Source organism: Alosa alosa, chromosome 24 (genome assembly GCF_017589495.1).
Source record: "Alosa alosa isolate M-15738 ecotype Scorff River chromosome 24, AALO_Geno_1.1, whole genome shotgun sequence".
NCBI classification, from domain to species: domain Eukaryota; kingdom Metazoa; phylum Chordata; class Actinopteri; order Clupeiformes; family Clupeidae; genus Alosa; species Alosa alosa.
The window spans coordinates 458,312-478,864 of record NC_063212.1 but is presented as its reverse complement, the minus strand read 5'-3'; the positions used below and the strand labels follow the sequence as shown (position 1 = coordinate 478,864).

Below are 20,553 nucleotides of genomic sequence, written 5' to 3'. Positions count from 1 at the left end.
TAACATGTTATTTGTATGTCCAGTTATTATAAGAGAAGCACAGTTTTGAGCAATATAGCGATTACATTTTTTTTAAAGTAGTCAGCGGGAGATTGTTGGAAAAGTAGTTGGGTAGCAGTCGTCGTCTTTTTCTGCCCGCATCCGGAGCGTCTAGCTCAGTTGCATAGGTGAGGAGTCGAGATTATCCAGGGAGAAGGGATGCTCCGCCGACGCATCGTGCGTCCGAGGGCGGGACTTCCGTTTGAAGAAAACTTGTCAACAGTTTCGCACCAGAAACAAATAAACATGTAGTTTGATTTCGCGAGAAGAGGTGCAACAACTCAGCAAACGGCCACGAATCCGGGTTATGGAGAGACGCACAGGCCGATAAACCCAAAATGAGCTCGTTCAGGCACTAGCAGTATTTAAAACTCTACTGAGCAGTCTGAACGAGCCGTGAACGTCTCTGTAAATAGTTGTGCGCTGAAGTCTACCAGTGTCCAACGAGAAGGGAACTTATTTCTTGTGAAACGGGTGGACAGCTGCTCCACAGTTGAAGATCGTGAGCTCGCCACAGAACCTCGCCTATAGCTCGTTTTGGTTCCAGTGGCAATTTGTCGTAGAATCGCATTGCTTCAAAATCACAACTTGGACTCGGTTCGAGTCTGGAAGAGGTGTGACGGACGAGAAGTGGAGAGACGGACCGAGTGTGTGAGTGACAGAAACAGGGTGTTGTAAATCTGAGAAACAATGGTGTTGGATTAACCTTTTTACTGTTTTCTCACAACAAAGATTTATAAACGCACTATTCGTACTTTGGTAACACTTGAATGGGCCTCAAGAGGAACACAACACGCCCCCTTTAACTTATGTTTTCCGATGTGAAGAGTTGAGGATATTCTCCCTAAAAGCCTGGCACAAGCTTCTGTGGATGCGTTTTGGCTCAAATATTCGTCACCCGGACAAATGATGTGGGAGGAACATTGCGCAAGGTATACTACATCAGTGCAGTAGCCTTTCTTTTCCTGGAGATTAAAGCTCATGTGAATGACTGACTGAGCCTGGAGAAAAAAAACATTCACACAAATGAATGCGTACGTAATTTCTCTTCGATGTCAAGACTATATCAGATGTGGACATCTGGGCTCATGATGGGCACACCTTTGGTTCACAATTTCAGTCGAAAACCTTAATCTCTCCTCTGAAGCTGACGGTTGGATGTTGCGTCATTTGCGGCATGGTGCGAATGCAACCGTTTCTGAAGTGTGCTGGTAGGCCTATATTACATCAAATAATAGTTTGAAACCACAGTGTTCCACGGGCCCCCAGTCAGGAATCTAAATCGGCCCCGGAGACGTCAGAGTTTTGGCTGCAACACTATTGGATTAAAAACGTTGCCTAAAATACGTGACCCTCAGCACAAATGCCTACAGCGGAAAGTTGTTCACCGATTTTTCTGGGAAAACCTCTAGATAATCCACAGCATGGATTACCCGTGGTAATCTATAGTTAGACTTAGAGCTCGGTGTTTCTTCTTTCGGTGTGAAAGTCTTCTCCTGTCGTGTCGACCCAGCCTCTGACACTGCTCACGGTAACGGAGAGAAACATTACCTGTCGATGAGCAGCGTAAAAGACAAATATTTTTGAACTGCTAGTTTAGATTAGTTATTTTGTTGTTGTCGCTGTGTATTTATTTTTAGGCTATTGTTATCTTTGACCCGAGGGACAAGGGATTCACCCAATTTGACCTGATCGACGCGCACGTACGAGATCCACATCCTTTGGTGGAATGTATCCCGTGGCGCAGGCGCAATAACACTGTCAGACAAGCCATCTATAAATACGCGAAGTGAGGAGGACGCCTTGTTCGTCTTCAGCCAAGTGCGCCTTGCGCAACCTCTGAGCAGAGAGCTGCCTGCTCCTGTGCAAAAAGGCTTGGCTCCAGGTCTCACTTTCTCTTTTTTTTTAAAACAAAACATTACAAAGTTTTCACTCTTTTTCACAAGATCGCACAGTGAGGGCTTTTTGGAAAGTTTTATGTGTTTTTAAAAGTTTTAAAGTGCACAGAATTAGTGTAGTTGCAAGCCTATGGGAAGGCCTGTGTGAGTTCACCTGAGGACTGTTTTTGAGTGTGATCTGTGGAATGTAACCAGATGCTCCCCTGTGGGTTTGCTGATGAAAAGAGACCATTATTTTTCCTCACCCCCCAAGCACTCTCTGTCCCTGTCTGAGTGGAGATACTTGGATGTTCCATGATACTTTTGGTTGACCTCAGAGATTTGTTTTCTCATTCTGTGTCACCCAGTTGCATTGGTGTGTATGTGTGTGTTGGAATCTGGGCATTAACTAGAAAAGAGATATGAGTCTTCACACTCAGGGCTAACACACACTCAATTACAGCACACACACTGACACACACATACACAATTTCACCTTAACAATGAGTGGGGGTAAGAAAAAAAGTGGTTTTCAGATCACTAGTGTGACGTCTGACTACAGCCAATGGGCAACGGATAGCCCCACCGCCCAAAACCCTGCGGCTGCAGACGCCAGCCCTACTGGGGTGCTTAGCAATGGTGGCCAGAGCACCATGGCTTCCCCGTCTCTCCCTCACCGACAGCAGCCGACAGCCGACAGGAGCTCGACGGACACCCCTCAGGCTGTGCCCAACGGACCCAGCCCTTTTCTCGCCCTCAGCCCGCCTTCCTCGCAGACGGACAGGAGCTCCAGCCAACCGGCTACGCCCGTTCTCTCACGCCGGCAGAGTGAAGCTGAGCAGCAGGGCAGTGGCGGGGGCAGCGGCGGCGGTCTGAGCAGTAGCGGCGGGGCGTCTCGCTTCCGCGTGGTGCGCCTGGGCCAGGGCCTCGGGGAGCCGTACCGACGCGGCCGCTGGACCTGTGTGGACCAGCTGGAGCGGCCCGAGCCCGAGCCGCGCCTCCGCCGCGTGCTGGACAGCATGCGGCACGCTCACTCGCTGGAGTCACTGGAGACAGTGGGCCTGGAAAGCGGCGGCGTCGGCGGTGCAGTGGCCGGCGCAGCACTCAAACCGCTGGGGCTGGCCAAGGGTCTGCGCGGGGCGACGGCAGCAGCAGTGGGGCCCATCGTCCACTCACAGGGCACCACCCACCTGCTGGCGCACCAGCAGCAGCCACAGCGGAGGCTGGCCGGGGGGGCGGGAGGGGGCGCTCTAAGCGGGCCGCCCTCGCCAACGCATGCCAGCCCCGAGCCACCCTGCCTGCTGTCACCAGCCACTTCACGCATGCGCAACATTCCGCCGCCACTCAGGCTGGACATGGATGCCACCGGAAAGGTAAAAAAATACACACACACACATTTAATTAGCCTGGCCTTGGCCTGTCTACGCACTTCCGGTCGATTTTTTTCCCTACAGTACTCCGTCTGGAATAGGTTGATTCACGCTCGTTTACTTCGGCAGTTGGGCAGCCGACTCCGCCTTAACAATCTTTGGACCAACCAGCGAACAGAGGGCGTCCCTGAGAGCGATTACGTACCCAGGCATGGTGTTTCAATTACTACGTCCCCGTCCCCGAAGCAGATCGCTTGGAATACATCAACATACGTAGGGAGCGAAAAGGGCTTATAGAGTGGCAAAGTCCCGCCCCTTCTACTTCCGGTCCATGGGACCTATCTTTCAAAAAATTATGAACGGGAGTTAATGGAGAGATAACAATTATTTTTTGGTCCAGTTTGAATTGTGCCAATGAATTTCACATATGATGTGTGTGAATTTAAAAGATCATTTTTCACGTCAAGAAAGTACTGTTGTTCGATAGACTTCAAAAGTTATGTTGGTTTTGTGCGAATCCACTCAGTGGACTACATCTCTCGTCTCGAACGATGGACGTCACCAACGATAAGAGCTGTTATGCTAGTTAACGGTTGCATCTTGCTGCCTGCTATGTCACTTAACAGTATGTAATGTACAGTCTATGGACGAATACAACTTACCTGATGTGTTTAATCCTCTGACTCATGGTATTTTCTTCGGCAAGGAAAGCCCAATTAAGACCTGTTGCTGGTATGCTTGTACAATCTAGTGTGGCTGTGAATGAGCTAACGTCACTAGCGTGACTGATGGGTTTGTAGTCGTTGGAATTACGATCTTTCACAATGTTGTAATTCAATAGTTACAAAACAAACTGCAAATGTCTTTACATGAAAAATTGTCTTTAACATTGACAAACATCATATGGGTAATTCAAGGCACAAGTCAACCAGAAAATAATTTATTTTTCGCCATAGACTGCCGTTCAAATTTTTTTGAAAGATAGGTCCCATGGAGGCAAACGGAAGGGGCGGGACTTCGCCACTTATGAAATCTTTGAGCAAATGTGAATAATAGTTTAGCCAGAGCCCGTCTACGGAGAGCCTCCCCACTCTCTATTAATCCCATACAAACCAAATTTGGCTGCAGTTCACCAGAGTTCACCTAGATGGCAATCGAGTCCAAAATACATGGGGTCCTATGGAGCTACATGGCTACATTTATTGTTTTCACCTATTTAACAACTGAAACCCTCAGATTTTATTTTATTTTTCACAAAATGGATATGGATTATCAATCAAAAGTGAAATAATCAGGGAGTCGTGTCCTTTCGTTTTCTTACAGGTTGGGTCGTTGTTGCCCATAACACGCTAGCATTGATGCTATGCTACGCTATGATCATGCTAATGAATGACGTCATTGACACGTTTGAAAGGCTTTTTAGAACAATTAAGTGACTTTAAAAAATATAATACTCAACCAAGTGTATTGTCTTTGCTTCCCCGTTCGAATACAATATTAAAATTACTTGAAAAAAATATATATCCCGAGAAAAGTGGATTTTGAGGGGTACAGCTCCATAGACCTCCATTCATTCTGGACTTGCCCGCGAGCGCACCTAGATGCAGTACCACACCGGAAGCGTTCCGAGAGTGAAGGTTCTCCCCTTATTAGACATTCTCTGGTTTAGCCTATTAACAGGAGTGTCACGAACGAAGTCACAGTGGAGTAGGATGTTATATCGTCAGCTAAACTTTAGTCATATATTTTTGTCACTTAAAAAGGCTACGAACGTACCCGAGTCAAACTGTAGTTTAGTAGGCTAGGCTACATGGTCTCGTCAAAATCGCTATTTTTCAAACACTAAGAAGGCTCGACATAACTTAGTGTAAAGTGTGTATAGTAAACTATGTGTACACGAACAATGTTCTTAATGCTCGAATTCATATGTAGAGACACTGATGATGCTTCAATCAAAGTTTCAAGTTATGTCGAGCCTTCATAGTGTTTGAAAAATAGCGATTTTGACGCGATTGTATCAAAAAAAGTAGTGGCCCTAGGAATCCCATTCAAAAGGTCATTTCACCCGAAAGCGACAACGCATACAAGATTAAAAGTGGCGCTTTGGACGTACTTATGTATTTACATGAAAGTTTGACTTGGGTACATTCACAAAACACTATATGATGCATTTTGGCGAGAGTCACGCAGATGAAACGTGTGATTGTTTGCTGATAAGATACACCCGTTATGGGCGTGCAGAGAAACTTCTCTATATGACGAAACGCCGGTTATTAGTGATTGGTTCAAAGGAACTCCAATGATTTTAAACCAGAGCCCGTTTATTCTCTGTTTTAAACCTCAAACTGTGCCCTCCCACCCGGAAATAAACGTACGCCTATGGATCTAGGCCAGACTCTCTGCGAAGTCAGAGAGTTTGGTTTCCAGGCTAACATTCACTCACAGACACACAAGTTTACAGAGTTAGACAGACACATTCCCACACTGTAAGCACACAAGTTCTTATAGTACATTTATTTATGTACTCATGTATGAATATTGTTAATATTTACACTTAGTTTAGAGGGCAGGAGTTATGTCAGTGATATTGACTAGTTAACACTGATTTTGTGTAAAAGGTCACATATTACCCCCCCTTTTTTCACAAATGTATCTCAATAATTCCTTATGGTCTTAATAAAACATCTGGTGTACTAGTCATTACAACACCATTTTCAATTTTGCCTGCCCTGTTCAGAGTGCCCTATTTGTGTCCCTGTTCCTTTACACACAAGCATTACATTACATTGCTCCATGGCTTTGCTTTGACATTTTAGTTTAGTTCCCAAGCTTGTTTCGCACTTTTGTTCTTTAGGCAGAGACCAGATAGGTAAAATTGAGGCGGTTTTATTCAACAAGCTTCCTTTAATGACATCATGAAGGGAAACGTTCTGAATTGGCTCAGTTTCATCTCATTTCCAGACCAAGGCAGCCCATAAACAACTGTGTTATTTTGGTGTTGTGGCATCAATTGCCATCCCAAATACCGAAATACATGTGTAAAAGCACTGAAAAGTAACATTTTTCATAATATGTGACTGATCATTTTTCTAACAATTAGATTAATAGGAAATGTGCAAAACCACATCCACTGACTGCAAACCATGCTTGATTTCAGTAAGGCGTATATAGCAGTTATATTAATGTTAGTATTACTGTTAACAGTGTGACATATTATGGTATCATCACATGCAGAGATATGCAAAATAACTTGTTGTTTATTGAGGGGCTGGTAATTGGATTTTATGGACCTTTTGATTTGGGCCAGTCTTGATCACATCCATTAGACACGCATATTCAATGACACACACACACACACACACAAATGCATGTGCATGCACAAGTTTATGTTGAACTCATTTCTCTCATAAATCCTTATTGAAATAGATATGTATACTGTAATGCACACTATGCACCTAATTCAGTCTAACATACAATCTCTACCCTCATTCGCACATCGTTCTCACTCGTACTTCTCACATTCACACACACTTTCTCACACACCCAGATTATTCACCGGCAGACTCATATTTGTATTGTTCATTGCCACTCAGTGAGTTTGTGACTCAGCCTGATTCACATGTACATTTTCCATCAAAGCCACAGCTGAACAGTGAAACAGGAAACAGGAAGTCTACTAAACAGGATGTCTGTCCAACTTGCATACTCACTGTTTGCACTGTTTGTAACTGGGTTAATCTGCAAACTGTTGACATTATAAAACATGAGGATAAAGCTTTAATCAACTGGCTGTTAGTGGGTAAAACAGACAAACATGGTAGCTGGTATGGACTGATAAAAAAGTAATTCTTTATATCAGACACAGTATTGTTTCAGATTCAGATTATGTTTTGAACAATGCTGTAATGAACTTCCTGGTTTCCCTTACAATTCATGACCCTGACGTCAAAACTGTATGCATTACCAGGGCAGACATTGCACACCTGTTATTAAGAAGTGTAGAGACCAGGTGTCTCCTTCCCATGCTTGCCAAACCAGCTCTCGGAACAAGCCTGAGCACATGTTGCAGTCAGCCGAGTCTACTGTGTCATGCAATGCTTTTAAAGACATACAGGCCTTGAGAGAAAGTGAAGACATCAATTTAGTTTTTTTCCCCAGCTGGTCTTTGTGGATCTCCTAACCCCCCTGTCTGTGTTTCCTTGTCAATCAGTTCCGTATGACCCAGTCCCAGCCCAGCTCCCCTGGTTCCCACCTGGGAGGTCGAGATGGTCTGTTCCACCCGAGCCTCACACCCATTCAGACACCCTCAGCGCTTGCCCTGGCACAGTCCATGTTTGGAGTGGGGGGTGCCTTTGAGGTGGATGAAAGGTGGGTATTTGTGTGTGTGTGTGTGTGTGTGAGTGTGCGTGTGTGTGCGTGCATGTGTGTGTGTGTGCACGCACATGCTATTATGAAATAGCAATGTAGTGTTAAATACTGACTCAAGACGGCGTGAGACAGAGGGCTGAATGCTCAGCCCTGCCCTTTATAGTGGAGCATTACCGTGATGTCACGCGTGGGTCAGTCAGAGTTTAGAATGAGGCGGCCAAGAGATCATCTCTACTCTGTTGTGCTGTTCTGCCTCATTTGGGTTGAAGTTGTTAGTTTCAAAAAGGACGCCACAGATAAAAGCACTTGGGTCATATCAGGAGTCATGCATATGTTATGTTAAGTGGCCTCTCTACCCTTGTATCCTTTTCTACTTTTTTCTTGTCTTCTTTGTATCATCTCTTTTTCTATCTCCCCTGTCACCATCTCTTCTCATCACTCACTATATCTCTGCATGGAATTGTAGCTCTATATTTAGAGCTGGAGCACTGATGAGCGCGGTTGCATTTTTGGAGACCAGGCTAGAAGGCCACTGTGAACCTGCGGCTCCGCTGGAGGCAATGTTGGCTCTGGTCCAGCGGCACCCTCCTGAACTTCACAGACCAGTGTGCACAGTCTCAGCCACTGTCTAAATACCTCGGCAAACACACACACACACATATGCTGGAGCACACAGACAAGCGGGCAACCGAACATGAAGCAGACTCACACATGAATCATTGAAGTGATGAACATACAGCCAAATACACATGACATACACAGACACATACATGGGTTATATAATATGTGCATGTTAGCATCAACACCCCTTAGAAAGTATACTCACATGTTTCGTATGCATGCACACCATACAGTGCGTACAGTAAGCTCTCACTCTTTCCCTTCAGCCCCCCCTGCTTTCTTTTGCTCTTTCTCTTTCTCTCTTTCTCTGTCTTTCAGTGTGATTAGGGTTTGTGGTTTGTGAGAGCAAGAGAGAATAGAGCCCCTATTCATGCAGAGAGAGGGAGGAGTGTAGTGAGAGAAAGCAGTGCAGAGAGAAGGAAAGCAATGAAGGATAGGGGGGAAGGGAGGCAGGAAAAGAGGGAGCAAGTAAAGAGGGAGAAGGAGAGGCCCCAGGAAAACCTGTGTGTGTGTGTGTGTGTGTGTGTGTGTGTGTTTGTGTGTGGCTGTGTACATATGTATTAGCATTTGTTTGAGTGTGTGTGTGCCTGTGAATTGTTGAGTTGTCCTCACGTTAACTCCCATAAAGTTTATGTATACCTTGAAGGGATTGTGTGTGTGTGTGTGTGTGTGTGTGTGTTGAACAGCATTTGCTTCATCTCTGACCAGGATAGTGTGTATCTCTCTGGCCATTTTCATGGTCAGGCTATAAGGGGAAGTAGAGTCAGCTTTGATATGTGTGGCAATAGAGTGATGTGTGCACAAGAGATAGACTGATAATGAGAGAGAGAAGAAAGAGAGGGACAGAAAAAGATTGGTATTTTTATTTGTTATATGCATCACAGTAAAGGGCAGTTCAGTTTGTATGGTAAACATGATGCTGCACACAGTGAACTGTGTGTGTTTGTGCGTGCCTTTTTGCATGCACACAGGCAGATTAGCGACAGTGTACATCTGGGTAAGAGTGTTTATGTTTTGTATGTCAGTATGTGGCTGTGCATTTGTGTGTGTGTGTGTGTGTGTGTGTGTGTGTGTGTGTGTGTGTGTGTATGTGTGTGTGTGTTTGTTATCTGCCACAACACTAGCTTATGTTGATACCTTATCCTCTTGTCAATATTTATGGAATTCAATAGAACAGTGTGTGCACCTGTGTGTGTGAGAGAGATAGGGAGAGATAAAGAGAAAGAAAGAGAGAAAGAAGTTTCTTAACAATTACAAAGCCTGAATCATTGCATAATAAACACAGGGCTTTACATAATAGCATGCTTGTGCAAGAAAGGAGCCTGATCGCACCTCTGGAGAGCTGTCAGTCCCACAGGCCCTACCCTTCTCCCAGTGAGTCACTAGTCATTTTTGCACTGAGTAATATGCCGCCTTTTGTGCACCTATATGGCGGAATGCTGGACGTTTTTAGACACACCGAGGCGGAACGGCAGCTCGACATGGCCCGCCAATTTTACCATTTTCCACCAAGAGGGGTAGACATAAAGGTGCAACATGTTGTTCCGTCAACAGTGTAAATGCGTCAAGGCGGAATGGGGGAATTTGGGTGGCCGTTTTGATGACTACATGTGTCCAACCCACCACTGGAGATTTGAAATCTGACTGATCAAAAGCAGCAATAGCAGAGACGGCACATTACAGAAATCTGCACATAACTTAGGAGCTGGACATTAGCAAACTTAACTAGCAAACAAACTAGCAACATGCTATGCAGCCAAACAAGCAAACACAGCTAAACATACTGACAATGAACTCTTACCTTTATGGTCTACAAGTATCCACAGTTATCCATAGTTAGCAGTAGTGCGCGGTTCTGGTCAAAAGCGGCCCGAGCTTGCCCGATATTTTAATCAACCCGACCGCAACTCGGACCACGAATATTAATTAAGACAAAATTATACCTGACCCACGATCCGACCCGCTTATTTACAAAATGTTTGGCTATAGTCTACCATGCAGTGTGACAGTAGGCCATTTCTGTAAAGTAAACTTTATGCAGTAGAACTACATACAGGTAGTCATGCAGGACATAGGCTAATGTTTGCGCAGAATGAGAATAAGAGTGCAGGCACGCACGCAACCAGCTAGGATTAGCTAAACACTAAGACAAGACTTCAAGGCCATGGACATACATTTTTCTTTCGAAAACAGAAATGGTGGAGGCAGCAAGGTAGGCGAGAGAGATACATTGCTGGTCAAAATGTTAGCATAAGAACTGGTTTATAATGCTGAATGAAGCACAAAGCTTAACTGAAGTTAAAGCACATACACTGTTTAAAGTCACAGACACAACGAACTAAGGTAACTTTTATACGCATAGGCTACCAATGCGTGAACCTACCACCATGGCATGACCTATACATAGATATGGCTGTGTGTAGTCTGTGTAACATTACATTCCTGCTGGCACCCTTTACCCATGACATCCCTTATCCAATTCTCATGGCTGTAGGCTAAAAGTTTAATATGGGCAGGTGGTAAAGTATCAGCATTATTTTACTGAGCGACTTGTCATAGTCTAAAAAAGCTGTTCCAGTGTATAATATAAAGCAATCTATTGCTTGCTTGAGGTTTGGGAATTGCACTTTCTCGCTTTGGCTGGGAGGGCTTGCCGCATTTGTGATGAGTCATGTTGGTCGTGCCTGTTTTGTGCTTCTTTTAGCTTTGCAAGAAGTGCATAGAACATAACTTCCACTACTCATCTTCTCTAACCTTTCCAAATATTTCCCATATATGGCTTTTCCTGGAGGGGTGTCTTTATTATTTTAACTTAACAAGAGTGGCAGCATGTTGAGGTAGCTCCGTGTCTTTGTATTTTTTTTTTCTACATCTTTTGTTTACTTTTTACTTCGCTTGAATTTCCCCTTGGGGATCAATAAAGTATCTATCTATCTATCTATCTATCTATCTATCTACATCTTCATCCTTCCGGGTACAGGTAGCCTATGTGGCAAGTAGCGCTCTGTGCATGTGAAATGCGCTATACTAAAACTGACTTGACTTGACTTGACTTGACTTGACTATGTGGCAAGTATGCTGCAACCAATGATATCTTTGAAAAGCAATTATGAGTTCAATATTGATGTTAGTCTTCTCGTGATACTTCAAGTATTTCTTAAAAAAATATATATATATATTTAACTAATTTGAACTGACCCGGCCGCAAATGACCCGAATATCATTCAAATATTTAATATATTTGGGCGGACCACGCAACACTGATAGTTAGTCCACTCTTATTTCAGTCATGCATTCTTCTCGATGTGAGATAGTTAGAGATAGTCTGGCCATATTATACTATCACACAGGTCTAACTAAATTCAAAATCTTCTCCAGAAACACTCTTTGTTGTAGAACTATATGGACCTGAATATGAACCAAAATTTGCGATGTTAGCAGGCTTACAAACTGTCCTAGTATGATACGCAATTTCTGGCATCCATTAGAGAAGCAATGGCCAACATAACTTAACTGTAGCCTACATCTGTCTCATCTTCAGGGAACACTAACTTGACCCACAACTTTATTTTCATACATTATTTTAATTAACAGGCAAGCCTATATGGCGGTTAAGCTATACATTTTGAGGAATAAAAACATTGAAGAATTAGTGATGGCAAAATCCTAGCCTGGAAAATCCAGACCCTAGGAATCTAGAAAGATTAAGGGTCTGGCCATGACTAATGTAATGGCCCAACTCGAGGGGCGGCACTAAGCATGCATTTGAAAATCTCACTGCACGCAATTGGATAACACTACAACCAATGTTTACTGACTGATTTGTTGCAGCGTTGTCGTCATCTGTTTAGCTCACCTCTGGCCCGCCTATATCAGATACACCAATGTGATTTGGTGCCCTACGATACAAGGGACATAAGTAATGAGCATCATTACTCATTGCCAGAGTGACTCGCTGAGCAAATTCAAATTGTGCTCCCGCGAGAACTCTGGATTTCCAGGGTAGCAAAATTCCCAGCATGTCAAAGCTATGTGTGAAAATCATGCATAGTTTGTTTGTTATGTCCAATGTTCCACGTCATGCTTCATTTTGCTATTCGGTCTTGCTTCCTGGCTCCTCAACATGCCGAATTGTATGTAAACACTTGCGTTACGAAGGACCAGGCCAGCAATGTTTTGCCTCATTTTTAGACACACGATGCGGCATAAAGACGTCTCCTCTTTCCTGTGAATGTTGTGCGATCCCTATCTAAAGACGGTTACTGTAGAGAAGCTGATCAGCTGAACTTCCTGGTCCAGTGTTTGGGGAGTCCGGATGGGCTTCTCTGTCCGCAGTGAATTTCCTGAGTCGGCTCACTTCTCTCTCCAACGGACGAACACACACACACACACGCACACACACACACACACACACAAACGTGCATGTACACATATCCTCTGTGCCAAGATCATGTCTGTACATGATAAATCACATGCCTTCACACATACATACATACACACACACACACACACACACACACACACACACACACACACACACACACAGATAGATTGTTGTCTTTAGTGAGAGGACAATGGAAACTTTTTGCCATTCACGCGGAGAGTGGGTGGGCAGAGAATGCAGAGTGCTGTGTGATTGGCCGAGACAGTGAGTAGGCGGGGAACGGAATGTGTTGGCCTATCACCGAAACTTGGCTGTGTATGTGTCGTGTGTGTGTGTGTGTGTCCATGTGTGTTGTGCGTTGTGCATGAGCATGAGAGAGACACATTGTATGTATGTGGGTAGGTTTGTCTGTGTGAGGGACTTTTGTGAGCATTTGTGTATTTTGTTTTTGTATATGTGTGTCTTTGTGAATATGTGTGTGTGTGTCTTTAGAAAATGCTAATGTCCCAAGAGAGGGCCACTGAAAAACACACACTACCCCACAGAAGGAGAGTGGTAGCCACAAGAGACACAGCTCTGTCTTAAATCCAGTCCCTGCCGAGCCACCAATTATCCTGCAGACCATCCACATACGGAATTCATTTCCAGGGGAATCCGAGGCCAACGTTACTGTACGTTTGTGTGGCGAGGTGGGCCTCCATATTGCTGCACCGTATCCAGAGGAATTTTGGGATTACGGGAAAGACCTGCGGAGAGACGGCCACACCCATCCGGCTCAGATTACCGTAATCCTTGAGACATTCTGCAGACGCAGCGTGGACTGGCCTTATTACCGGGATTAGAGCAGATTAAGGGGCCGGATTAGGACTGACCAGCTAAGGGGAGACCTTGTGATTGGGATTTTGAGGAGCCTTCACTCAGAATTGAACACACATACACAAACATACAAACACACACACACTCTGAATGAAACTGAACCGTTTTGTGTTGCTGTGTATGTGACTGCAGGCTGGTGAGTTCAAGTGGGTGTGTGTGTGTGTGTGAGTGAATGAGTGTGTGTGTGGGGGGATGGGCGTGTGTGAGCTCTGACCCAGAAATGGATGGTGACTGAGACTGAGCGCTGTAAATCAGAGTGGCAATCCACCTGTTGCCCTATGCGGACCCTCTCTCTCTCAGAACGGCGCCGGAACAATCTGCACATCGCTGCTCTTTTTTTAGTGCTGCCCTATGTTGGGAGTCACCCCATCTCTCAGTTACCCGAGATTCACACGCCACCGCTCCATTTGGTCTACCACAGGAAATGGTTAAATAGAAGGCTTCCTTTGCTTGATTCTATGCTGTGGCTGTCTGGCTGTTGCTAAGCTAACCTTGTAAGGAAGATGCAGGTGAAGTCATTATCCACTTCCTGTTTGCGAGACATCCTCCTGCCCGTTTAAAGACTGAGTAATCGTCCCCGGGGCTGTGAACATGTTTGGCAGTGTGAAGAAGATCATATCTGCCTTTGAGATTCGCAGGCAGGCACGTCCGGTCTCTCTCCCTCCACCATTACCCTCGTCCATCTCTTCGTCCCATGTCTCGGCGTCCTCCCCGTCCATGTCCCTTGGTTCTCCTTCCTCATCATCCTCCTCTTCCTCCTCTGTCCTGTCCAAGGTCTCTCCTCTTAACAGCCCTGTCAATCATGAGTCCAGACCCTATCCTCTCAGGGCATCGTCTCCTGGCAAGCCCTGTCTGGGCTCCAACTCTTGTTCTTCACCATCTGCGAAGCGATTGGCCCGGTTGTCTGTCCCTCCAGCGGCTGAACCAATCATGTCATCTTCCTGGACTGCCTCTCCACCTTACCCCCAGAGGACAGCAGAGAAAGTGGTGATGCGGGAGAGATGGAAGGATGGGGATCGGGAGGGGACAGAGGGAATCATGATCAGGGATGTCCCCCGGATGCGGGTGCGTGACTCCTGGCCCATCGGGCAGCAGCAGTTTGTAGAGCGGGGGAGCCGGTACACCCAGATGGTTCCCCTCCGGGCAGACAGACACACTCAGACCATATCCACCACCACAGGGCCCAGGGCCACATCTGCCATTAGTCGGAAATCTACATCTGCCTCAAAGTCCACCACTATTACCTGTGTTGGATCCAAGTCAACACCTGTTGATGAACCCAAAATCCGCTCTGGAACACAACCTGTAGTTATTTCTACCACTCAACAAATCTCCCACTCTAACAAAGGGCTCGTTGCTAAAATCAATACAGAGCCTAAAGCTAGCTGCACCACCGGGTCGATTTCCACGAACACTGCTTGTCCAAAGGAATTGATTGTTAATTGTAATCCAGGGCTTCCAGTCAGCTCCAACACAGGGCCTTTCGTCACCGCCACCACCAGGCCCATTATTAGCTCCACTACAGGCCCAACTATCAGCTCTGCTACAGGACATGAAGTCAACTCCACCACAGGGTCTACTGTCAGCTCAGTGACAGGGCTTAATGTCACATCTACCCCAGGACCTACCATTGGCTCTACCACAGGGTCTTCTGTTGGTTCTCACATAGAACCTATAGGATCTATAACTCAGCCTCAGTCTAACAGACTCACAGCAGTTGGAGCCTCCCCTTCACCCATTAAACAGTCACCTGCTGCTGAGGCCCAAGCCCTAGTTGCACCATCCTTAAGGGGTGCTCACCCCTCCAACTCCCCAAAATCTCCCTCGATCCTGGGCAACCCTCAAACCCTCATCTCTTGTGATCCTCTGGGGCAGCACACACCTCAGTCATCACCAGCCTTAGACAGCTGGCAGCAGTTCTGTGGAAAGCCTTGGTATGCTTGTGACCCTGCCTCAAACAAAACCATCCTCCCAACCCAGCCAGCAGTTTCACACCAGCCAGGATCTTTCTACAGCCCTCAAGGCCTTGCTCTTCAGTCCTGCTGCCCAGCTAGGGGCACCATCTCTGGGACTCTATGCCCTGGCCTGTCCCCTGGTCATGGAAGTGTGGGAGAGACCAAGAGGAAAGGAGAACAGGGGGGTCACTCTCTTCTCCCCGTGGTCAGGCACAAATTGGACCTTCCAAAAGAGGCTCGGACCCGTGGTTCAGAGACAGCTTTCTTGTCCTTGGTGCTCTTCTGTCGAGGGTAATGCTGTGTGTGTGTGTGTGTGTGTGTGTGTGTGTGAGTGAGTGCGTTTTTGTGTTGAGTGCGAGACATTGTCAGTAATGAAGTGTGACTGTGTGTCTGTGGTATGTGAGTGGCATGTGAGTGTGAACAAAATATTTTGGACATCTATATTCTCTCACCTCTGTGATGTTGCCGTCTATTAGTTTGAAGAAGGAATGTGTTTGTGCATGTGTATTTTCTCCCTTCGGCAGTGTTGCCTCTCATTATGTTTAAGTTGTTTCAACCCCCCCCCTGTGTGTGTGTGTGTGTGTGTGTGTGTGTGTGTGTGTGTGTGCGTGTGTGCGCGCGTGCGTGTGTGGATGTGTGCGTGCGTGGATGTGTGGATGTGTGTGTGTGTTTGGGTCTGTCCATGTGTCTGTGTGTGTGCATGTGTGTCCTCATGTGAATGTATGTGTGTATGTGTTTACATCAGGAATAGATCACAGTAATGTGAACCATGTGCCTCACTCACTACACAACAATGGGATCTGTGTCACAGATGCTCAAACACACACACACACACACAGATAGTATGGCAGTGGCAAACATATTTTCTTTTGGCAGTGGCAGTCCTGGGGGTCTTTTTGTGTTTTACAATTATACAGTTGTGACACATTTTTGACTTAAGTTCACACACACACACACACACATACAGACATCTGCACAAATATAGGGCACATGTTGAGGAACATTCCCGTAACTGTCCCGTAAACTGGTTTGGGCACTGAAACCCACACTGATTTTATGGTGTGTGTGTGTGTGTGTGTGTGTGTGTGTGTGTGTGTGTGTGTGTGTGTGTGTGTGTGTGTGTGTGTGTGTGTTGTTTGTTTGTATGAGTAAGAAGTGAGAGAGGATGACACAGTAAGAGGGCAAAGCTCCAGCAGCAAAGAATGTTTGCCTGTAAATCGCTCATTGTGTACCCCTCTCTCTCTTTCTCTTTCTCTCTGTCTGTCTTTCTCTCACTCTAGCTCTTTTTTACTTACTTTCACCATGTCACACATACACACACTGCCCACAGAAGCTGTCATATCTCTCTTTTCCTCTTTTTCTGTCTGTCTCTGTCTTCCTGTGTCAAACACACACACACACACACACACACACACACACACACACACACACACACACACACACACACACACACACACACACACACACACACACACACACACACACACACTGTATGTGTATACCTACACTTTCCCTTGCATTTACACTCCATTATGTTTGACAGATTCAAACACACAGTCAAACACTCCTCCAGCTTTGGGTCTGCATGTCACGAGTTTTCTTCTCTGTGATCCGAACACCTTACATTTGTCTGTCTATAACACTTTTTCCCAGTCTTCCTCGGTCAACTGTCTCTGTTTTCTTACCTTTCTTAATCTTTTCTTTTTACTGGCCATTATGAGTTATTGCCTTTTCTTTACAACATTGTCTAAAGTAGAAGGCCAGCATCTTAAAATCACCTCTTATGTTGACATTGGCACTAGTGTTGTGTGGGTACTATTTAACAAAGCTGCCAGTTGGGGGCCTGTGAGGTGTCTGTTTCTCAGGGCCCGTCTACACGACGATGTTTTTTTTTTTAAACCGGTGAATATATGTTATCGGTTAGGCCTTGCGTGTACACGACGCCAGCATTTTAGGAGGCTGTAACCGGTAGTTTTTGTAATGTTTGACCTCTATAGAAAGCTGAGATCCTGTAGTTTTCGTAGGAAACAGTCAGAATAAATGTGTGATGTACTGACTCAGAGGTACAGAGGTTAGAATATAGTTTTTTCTTTCTGCCGGATTACAAGCATCTCTGAACTGACCACATTTCAGCCCTCTAGGTCACTTGATATGACTTAGAACTGAGACCTAGCACAAGATCTTGTGAAGCTGTGCTCAAAAGTAGATCAATATAGAATGAAGATATGAGTACTTTAGACCATTACCGCTGGCGGGACAATGCAGATGAAGTTAACAGTTGAGTTGAAAACCGAATTGTCTGTAGTCTCTTTATTTCATGCAACTAGTAGAAATGTGAGGTCATTAGATCTGGATAGTGAATTAATATTTGTTTTATGTTTTTGGAAGTAAATTGTCTAACTGATCAATCTGATTCTGTGGCTCTGTCCTATTGTTTGCAGTGGATCTGGTAATAGTGCAATTGCTATCGACAACAAGATTGAGCAAGCCATGGTGAGTTACTTTGCCTCTGTCTTTCTCTCTCTCTCTCTCTCTCTCTCCCTCTCTCTCTCTCTAGGCTTTTTCCAGACACAACAGTTCCCTAACTGGAGGCTACCCCTCTCCTACAGTTCCTAGGGATTTTTTCTGTTTGATTTGCACTGCCTGTAGGAGCTCTGAGATGACGTAATTCACCTTAATGGAGCACTCACGTTGGGCCAAAACATTGCTCAATAATTTGAGCTTGGCTTCCCCCCTTAGAAAAAAGCTTTGATAAAATGTTATCTAGACAGACATGCCCCTTGCAGCTAATGTTACAACTAAGTATTGAATAAACCATTTTTATAGGCAGATTACATTACCATCAAATTAAAACAGTAGCAACTAAGCAAATTTAACCAGTTAAGCAAATCTAAACAGAAGCTGAATTGAAAAAAGGCTTGTGCTTGATCAATCAACATATAAATCATGGTTCCTTTGCGTGCAGCGAAAAGACCCTAAAATAAAAACTGAAATAGTTATAGGAACTGAGGTTGGAGGAACTCAATGTTTCCCATTTCCATGCTGTGCAAATGCGTAAAAAGGGGATAGTTTTTCAAAAGGTTATAGGAACTGCAAAAAGTCCCATTGTGAATTTAAGGGTTTAAGGGCCTTTCTGTCTCCCTCCTCTGTCTTTCTGTATTTCTGTCTGGAAAGGGATATTAAGTATGGAATGAATGACCCAAAAAAACAGCCCTAAATGAGGACATGCACATTCTCTTTTCAGTGTGTTCTATTGTCTGTGTAAACAACTTTATATCCAGTTGTGTGTGTGTTTGTGTGTGTGTGTGTGTGTGTGTGTGTGTGTGTGTGTGTTTTGAACTATGTTAACATGAATCTGCGTGCATAAATAATGTATATTTGCATATTCCATCCCTGTGTGTATGTGTGTTCACAGGATCTGGTGAAGACACACCTAATGTTAGCTGTTCGAGAGGAAGTAGAGTTGCTGAGGGAGCAGATTAAGGAGCTGACAGAGAAGAATGCCCAGCTTGAGCGAGAGAACTACATCCTCAAGGCCCTCAGAGACCGCCACTAAGTATGATGGGTCTTGTAGTCCTTATGCCCCACAGGCCACTTGAGACACACAGCCTGTTTTCCTATCAGTCTCCTGGAAAAGTGAGACAGGTGTGATTGGATGTGAGGTTTGTCTACCCACAGCAAACACAGGAAGATGCACTTTTCTTGTCCACAGACCACATGGGACTTGTCACTGGCTATGGGAGGTGGCTATGGGAGGTATCTTTACTCCTCTGGCCTCTGGCCTTTGGAATGGCACTCAGGATGAAGGGATGAGTGAAAAAAGAATGTGTAGAGCGACAAAAGAGATGGATGGAAGAAGAGGAACTAAAGGAGCGAATGAAAACTAAGAACTTAGGACGGAAGGATGGAACATTTAAAGGCTTCTAGGACTCCCTGATCCAGGCACAAGCAGACTATACACTTGCGCTGCATTTGGTATATTTTTTTGAACATATTTAAAATCGTACATCAGATACAATTGTATCTGCACCTGTGCAGAATGAACTTTCACACAGATGCACACAGGATACACACAAATTCATGATCTTAGATAAATCTCTCTCTCTTCCTCCTTCCCTCTGTCTCTCTCGCTCACTATCACTGGCTTGCACACACACCTGCACATTTTCACCATGAATTAGGGAGTTGTGTTAGAAGTAAAACTTACACTGTCTAATATCTCATATAATCATTTTAAGGTGGAGTTTGCAATAATGTCTGTCATAATAATGACGAGTAGTGTTAACAAGAGATCTACCAAATGGGGACCTTTGAATGCCATCTTTATTTATTTAAATGTGTTTTCCACCAGAATGAATGTTTATTTTTTGCAGTCAACCAGGCCTATGGATTGCCTTCAACTGTGTGTGTCTGTGTGTTTTTGTGTGTGTGTGTGTGTGTGTGTGTGTCTGTGTGTGTTTGTATTCCTACGTAGCTCTGTCTTGCCATTATTAGGCTGTGGCCTCTCCTCTCCTACAGATGCCATGCTCATTTTTTTCTGTCAGCAGTATTAGGTAACTCTGACAACCAAACGGTGGGGTGCAGTCAAGTATCAAGTATCAACCAGCATAGACTTTTACACATCCTGTTCCTGCTGTTATGGAGTCTACTTCAAAAGGACCTCAGTGCCTGCCCTAAAAACTGCCTGTGTCAAAGCATATCTCTGTTGTACGTTGTGTTGTGTGTGTGTGTGTGTGTGTGTCTGCATGAGTGTCTCTTAGCGCCTTTGTGCCAAATGGATCTTGAATGTCTTACTCTGCAAGCACTGCTCTGCTCAACGGCTAGTTTTGTACATTCTTGTTAGGTTGCTGCAGTAACAATAGTTGTGTGCTGTTTTGTTGCCATTCTCACTCCCAGTCTATGCTGTTTGGCCGTTCCTCCGGTAATGCTGAACAGTGGTACGAAGGGGGTGTTTCATGACTGTTACACCTTTGGTTCTGAACTTAAAGCTATTGTCCGAGATGTTAATTATCTCTACTGTTGAATGGAAAGAAAGAATAATCTAATAAATAACTTTTACTAAG

General features: G+C 44.9%; 1 protein-coding gene across 3 annotated transcripts; it reads left to right on the top strand.

Moving 5' to 3' along the window:
• The first annotated feature begins 226 nt into the window (after positions 1–226).
• Positions 227–20,553, top strand: zgc:153012 (uncharacterized protein LOC777626 homolog). 3 transcript variants are annotated; one of them, XM_048236004.1, is made up of 4 exons: positions 227–3,289; positions 7,497–7,654; positions 17,932–17,983; positions 18,906–20,553. In XM_048236004.1, exons 1-4 carry the CDS (start codon positions 2,420–2,422, stop codon positions 19,044–19,046), a joined length of 1,221 nt encoding a protein of 406 aa, XP_048091961.1. In that variant the 5' UTR covers positions 227–2,419; the 3' UTR covers positions 19,047–20,553. The 3 variants fall into 3 exon arrangements, with proteins under 3 accessions (XP_048091961.1, XP_048091962.1, XP_048091960.1); XM_048236005.1 differs by lacking the exon at positions 17,932–17,983 and having other exon boundaries at positions 18,906–18,996; XM_048236003.1 differs by lacking the exons at positions 227–3,289; positions 7,497–7,654 and adding an exon at positions 12,385–15,781.